The sequence below is a fragment of the Polypterus senegalus genome, chromosome 3 (assembly GCF_016835505.1).
Source record: "Polypterus senegalus isolate Bchr_013 chromosome 3, ASM1683550v1, whole genome shotgun sequence".
NCBI lineage: Eukaryota > Metazoa > Chordata > Cladistia > Polypteriformes > Polypteridae > Polypterus > Polypterus senegalus.
Genome location: NC_053156.1, coordinates 18,650,391 through 18,657,002, shown reverse-complemented (window position 1 = coordinate 18,657,002; position 6,612 = coordinate 18,650,391). Strand labels below are relative to the sequence as shown.

The window sequence follows — 6,612 nt, the reverse complement described above, 5'->3', positions numbered from 1 at the left end:
ATTAATACGTCAGGCACTAGATGTGATAAAAACGCATTGATGAAAACTTGGCAATGTGTAAATTGCTTTGGTAGGGTGACGATGCATATAAGGCACTATATACAATAAATACTTTTAACGATGTGCTGCTGCCTTAAAAACTTGGCGATGCTTTGTGACGATGACAAGTATGTAAGGCACTATATGGAATTTATAGTGTTGCTGCCTTGAAAGATGTGGTAACCTGTGAATTGCTTTGTGAAAATTATTATGCAAGGTACTATATAGAATAAACAATTTCTAATGAAATGTTCCCACCTTAAGAAAAAAAAAACTAGCATGTCAATTATTGTGCAAACTGACGAGTATGTAAGGCGCTATATAGAATGGACTCTTTTCAACAAAGTGTTGCTACAGTTCCTGAGTTTCCAGCCCCTGCTACTGCTACCCATCCCTCCAACAGAAGTTCCCAATGTATAAGAGGCAGGCACGCGCACACACACACACGCACACACACACACGCGCAAACACACGCACACACATGTGCACACACATGCAAACACACACACGCACACACACACACGCGCAAACACACACAAGACCATCCCTGTGTAGAACATGAACCAATCATTTATTAAACGTTTAAGGGTTATCTGCACACACATGACAAGTCCACGTAGGTTTTGGGGGGGGCAAGCCTAAGTGCTTCTTCTGTTCAGTCTGTTGGAGTCTATGGGAGCCCCCCCCCCAATGCAGCCTTTCCTGCCCGGTGCAATCAATGAGTCCACCTGGCACAGTGTCTACTGAAAGGCCCGTGGCAGGCTGACGGCTGCGCCACGCATGGTGCCCACTGGCAGCACTCACTTCTTCTCCACCGACCGTTTGCGGACGATGTGCTCGATGTGCGCTTTTTCCGAGTAGTCCAGGCTGATTTTGTACTTGGCCAGGATCTTGAGGATGGGGCGCAGCTTCAGCCACCATTGATCATTTGGGATACGGTGCCTGTATGGAGTTGTGAAGGGGGAGAAGGGGGTGGGGGTACGGATAACACAGGAAAAAAAAAAAGGACAATTTACCTTCCCAAATGGCTGACCACTTCCTAACGGCCGAGGGGCTCAGTCACATGAGGCTACTCACTCAAAGTCCGTCTGGGCCTTCAGCTCCTGCAGCGGCTGGAAGACAAGATGCCTCTTCCTCATGCCAAGAACGCAGGCCGACTCTGGAGTGTTGGCAAAGATGCGACCTGTTGATGGAGAAGAAGACCAGCCTTGGCATTAAAGTGGAGGTCTGGGCCGTGCAGAGGGGCATCTGAAAGGGGAAACTGTATTCATTTTGCACCAAGTAAGGCACACCAGTTGAAAATTGGACAAAGATGGCCGATAAGTCGGTTGGGGGTCTGGTATATCACAGGAGTCAATAGAGGAGATAGATTGCATGGTGGGGGTGGCACTGGCTACTGACATGTATCCCTAGGGAAATTCACTAGAAAGTTCTAGAAGCAAGATGTCTGTGAACCTTCCTGCTTGACTCTGTGTCTGCCACGCCTCCATTTGTACCTGCAGGGGTCATCTACTGGGGTCCGCCATTTTATGATGTTTTGTTCCTTACTGGCGGTTGGAGCAGTGAACAGGGAGGTCTCCCTGAAACCCCCCGGCAGCCGACCTTTCCTCAGGAGTCACAGGCCTTGTCTCTTCTGATCCTCAGCCACAGCCTGAAGCTTCCCTTTCTCCGTTGCTTCCGCCTGTTTCCCTGATGGCCTTCTGCCTCCCTGTAAACTGAGGGTCCATACACCCCTCTGGTTCCTACCTCAACTGGGCAGACCCTCCCACATCATCCGGCTTCCCCTCCGCTCTGCAACCAGGTCTCCTCCTCTCAAGTGTCACCTCTGTCCCTTCGTTCAATTGACACTGTCACCTCGATCAGCAGTACAGACTTGGCAGCTGCAGCCCACAGCGTTACGTCTGGCCACAGTCAGGTACTGCAGAGGGTTCACCTCCATCTTCCATTTCGCTCCTGGAGTCAGAGGTTTGGGTGGTGGCCTACTGCTGCAGCCATTTGCGGGCTCTCCCTACCTTAGGAAAGAGATGGGTGGGCTTCAAGCCATCCTTTCTCTACCACTCATGCCAGCTTTGAATGCCTGGTCATGTCATCATCTGAACCAACCTTGCACCAGTTAAAGTTTACGGCCAGAGGGAATGAGTCTGAGGGTGGGATTGGTGGCCCCACATCTTGTAGGTTACAGGCTTGCTCAATGCCATACTGGAGATTCGTTGGTAGGTCTGATAGGGCAACTGAGCCAAGCCTGTGGCCGCTGCCAGGAGTCTGCTCAATGTACCAATCAACTCCCCACAACATTGTCCAATGACCCTGTTAACCTTGTGCCTGTCATCCTCTTCCTCACCTACTGATAAGGTTCTTCCTCCCTTTCTTCCTGACCTTTAACCACCAGCTGTGTGGATCACACCATTTAAGTCCTGCACACCATGTGTTGACCCTCCCCATTATCTCCTGGAGATGAAGCCTTGATGGCACCTTGTCCACCTGCTCCTCAGTCCCCCATTTCCTCCTGGTCACCACGCCAGCCACCATGTTCTTTATCACGGCATCAGCGCAGTCCCTTCACCCTTTTCACCAGCCTTACCTTCTCTTGTCTGTGCCCAGGGGTGATGGATTTCAGGGGTACTCAAAGAGTGTACTTGCTGCAGAGAAGCCTCACGGTGGTCCCAGCCACCTGCTAATGCATTAATGGGTGGTGGTCTGCCCATAGCAACAATACAATAAAATCTGTGATGACACCATGGGATGGCCTGTCTTGATCCCCAAAATCTGATCAGCTGGCTCGATTCCATTTAAAAGTTGCAAAATGTAAAAAAAAACCAGGGGGATGGGTTGGGGGCTTCTTTTACTCACCGTGTCTGTAGCACTCCTTGAGTTTGTCTGAGAGCCACAACACCGCCTTAGCCCCCATCTTGGTGCCAAAGTTCCTGTCAAATGGGGTGGGGGTCCCACCCTGCCAAGTAAAATGACAAAGGGAGCACATCATCACTCACTTGAGCACTTAAAGAACAGCGCCCACCATGCCCCACCTGAGTGTAGCCCCCTGCGCCCACCCCATGTCTTTCTGCTGAGCCCTTCAGTCTCCTTTGCCGTATCTGAACCTCCGACTTTCTCAGGCTCTGCTTCTCGCTCCGCCCCCTCACCCCTCCTTTCACTTTTACTCTGCCTCTGACTCCTCCTCCTCCTCCTCTACTTAATGCCTGTTGCTATGCAACATTAATGAGGTAACAGTCGCATGATGGGAGGGGCTAAAGAATTAAAGCAGATCTTGACTGAGGCTCCTCGCCCTCACATTCTTGGTCCGACCTCAGTCAAAGGGTCTCAGAGGGTCCGACTTTACTGCTGAGTGTTTTGGACTTTCATCCTCCTTTATTTGGGACTCTGACTCCATCTGGTGTCGCGGACTGGACACTCATCATCAATTGGGGGCTGCAGGCGTGATGTTTCTGTCTCGCTTTTACAAGATTCTGCTCAGATGGGATGCAACGTGCTATAAAGGAATGGTGGGGCCTCCAGAAAAGTTTCAACAGAGGGAGCATAAACTCTAAAAACAGTTGTTTTGGGCCATCAAAAAAAATGAACGCAATGCTCTGCCATCAAGCCTTTCGAGTCACTGCAACTTCTGGTTAAAATTATGTAGAACATTGAGTAACTGGAAAAGGTTTTTACTTCAGATCTTAAATTACTTTTAAGCACCATCTACTTAAAATATTATAGGATACACACAACTTTTTAAATTCACTGCACAAAAAAATTAAACAAAACTAAAATTAAACTCATTTACACTACATTTTTTAAAGACACTTTTAAGTTCCACATACTTAATTATTAATATATTTTAAAGTTGTGATGATGTGAAAAATGAAGTTGGTGTAATTAGTGTTTTAGAACATTAGAACAATATTCTGCCTATAATTTTAAGCTTTATCAAGTTTAATTACTTATTAAATTATTAAAACTACAGCCACTTAAAGAATGAAAGTGTCGCAAAATTTGCTTTATTGGAAATATGTTGCAATTTTACATTTTCCAACATCTTTCAAAAACGTTGTCTAACAAAGAGCCATACTGCAGCAGCAAAAATATAGGCCTCAACGTAAAGTACAATTGGCAAATATGTCAAACCTGACTTCTATTGCACGGTTCAAAAACATTTTACTATGCAGCTTCGGAGTAAGGGTGGCACAGCGGCACAATGGTAGCGCTGCTGCCTCGCGGTTAGGAGACTTGGGTTCGCTTTCCGGGTCCTCTCTGCGTGGAGTTTGCATGTTCTCCCCGTGTCTGGGTGCTCCGCTCTCCTCCCACAGTCCAAAGACATGCATTGGCGAATCTAAATTGTCCCTAGTGTGTGCTTGGTCTGTGGGTGTGGGGTGTGTGTGTGTGTGTGCCCTGCGGTGGCTGTCCTGCCCGGGGTTTGTCCCTGCCTTACGCCTGGGATTGGCTCCAGCAGACCCCTGTGTTAGGAGATATATATATATATATATATATATATATATATATATATATATATATATATATATATTATACAGTGGGATGCAAAAGTTTGGGCAACCTTGTTAATAGTCATTATTTTCCTGTGTAAATCGTTGGTTGTTACGATAGAAAATGTCAGTTAAATATATCATATAGGAGACACACACAGTGATATTTGAGAAGTGAAATGAAGTTTATTGGATTTACAGAAAGTGTGCAATAATTGTTCAAACAAAATCAGGCAGGTGCATAAATTTGGGCACCGTTGTCATTTTATTGATTCCCAAACTTTTAGAACTAATTATTGGAACTCAAATTGGCTTGGTAAGCTCAGTGACCCCTGACCTACATACACAGGTGAATCCGAGTATTTAAGGGGGTCAATTGTAAGTTTCCCTCCTCCTTTAATTTTCTCTGAAGAGTAGCAACATGGGGGTCACAAAACAACTCTCAAATGACCTGAAGACAAAGACTGTTCACCATCATGGTTTAGGGGAAGGATACAGAAAGCTGTCCCAGAGATTGAAGCTGTCTGTTTCCACAGTTAGGAACATATTGAGGAAATGGAAGACCACAGGCTCAGTTCAAGTTAAGGCTCAAGTGGCAGACCAAGAAAGATTTCGGATAGACAGAAGCGACGAATGGTGAGAACAGTCAGAGTCAACCCACAGACCAGCACCAAAGACCTACAACATCATCTTGCAGCAGATGGAGTCACTGTGCATCGTTCAACCATTGGGCGACTTTACACAAGGAGATGCTGTATGCGAGAGTGATGCAGAGGAAGCACAAACAGAGCCGCTTGAGGTCTGCTCAAGCACATTTGGACAAGCCAGCTTCATTTTGGAATAAGGTGCTGTGGACTGATGAAACTAAAATGGAGTTATTTGGGCATAACAAGGGCGTTATGCATGGAGGAAAAAGAACACAGCATTCCAAGAAAAACACCTGCTACCTACAGTAAAATATGGTGGTGGTTCCATCATGCTGTGGGCTGTGTGGCCAGTGCAGGGACTGGGAATCTTGTCAAAGTTGAGGGACGCATGGATTCCACTCAGTATCAGCAGATTCTGGAGACCAATGTCCAGGAATCAGTGACAAAGCTGAAGCTGCGCCGGGCTGGATCTTTCAACAAGACAACGACCAAACACTGCTCAAAATCCACTAAGGCATTCATGCAGAGGAACAAGTACAACGTTCTGGAATGGCCATCTCAGTCCCCAGACCTGAATAGAATTGAAAATCTGTGGTGTGAGTTAAAGAGAGCTGTCCATGCTCGGAAGCCATCAAACCTGAATGAACTAGAGATGTTTTGTAAAGAGGAATGGTCCAAAATACCTTCAACCACAATCCAGACTCTCATTGGAACCTACAGGAAGCGTTTAGAGGCTGTAATTTCTGCAAAAGGCGGATCTACTAAATATTGATTTCATTTCTTTTTGTGGTGCCCAAATTTATGCACCTGCCTGATTTTGTTTGAACAATTATTGCACACTTTCTGTAAATCCAATAAACTTCATTTCACTTCTCAAATATCACTGTGTGTGTCTCCTATATGATATATTTAACTGACATTTTTATCGTAACAACCAACGATTTATACAGGAAAATAATGACTATTAACAAGGTTGCCCAAACTTTTGCATCCCACTGTATATATATGTATATATATATATATATATATATATATATATATATATATATATATATATATATATATATATATATATATATATATATATATAGAGAGAGAGAGAGAGAGAGAGAGAGAGAGAGAGAGAGAGAGAGAGAGAGAGAGAGAGAGAGAGAGAGAGAGAGAGAGAGAGAGAGAGAGAGAGAGAGAGAGAGAGAGTGAGTGTGATTGGCCAAGCGGCTCCAACTGGACCAGCAGGCATTTAAACCCATGGCAGTATTAGGATATAGCAGGTTGGATGATGACTGACTGGCTTTGGAGTATACTCTAAACTTAACAACTAGAAAATAAGTAAAGTCAAAGAAAGATTATTACAATTAATGAAGTGTCTTCTCAATATGCCATCAGGCTTACATGTAGTAAGGCAATATTGCGTCTAAAATCCTTAACCAACACACAAACGCACATGA

At 45.3% G+C, this 6,612-nt stretch overlaps 1 protein-coding gene across 1 annotated transcript in view; it reads right to left on the bottom strand.

Moving 5' to 3' along the window:
- Nucleotides 1-591: 591 nt before the first annotated feature.
- The window catches only part of pfkmb (phosphofructokinase, muscle b), a 55,031-nt gene continuing 49,010 nt past the window's right edge, over nucleotides 592-6,612 (bottom strand). The window contains exons 21-23 of the mRNA XM_039746725.1: nucleotides 2,890-2,989; nucleotides 1,117-1,222; nucleotides 592-981 (exon numbers count right to left, since the gene is read on the bottom strand). Coding sequence (XP_039602659.1) covers nucleotides 840-981; nucleotides 1,117-1,222; nucleotides 2,890-2,989 — 348 coding nt within the window. The 3' untranslated portion in view covers nucleotides 592-839. The remainder of the gene's footprint in view (nucleotides 982-1,116; nucleotides 1,223-2,889; nucleotides 2,990-6,612) is intronic.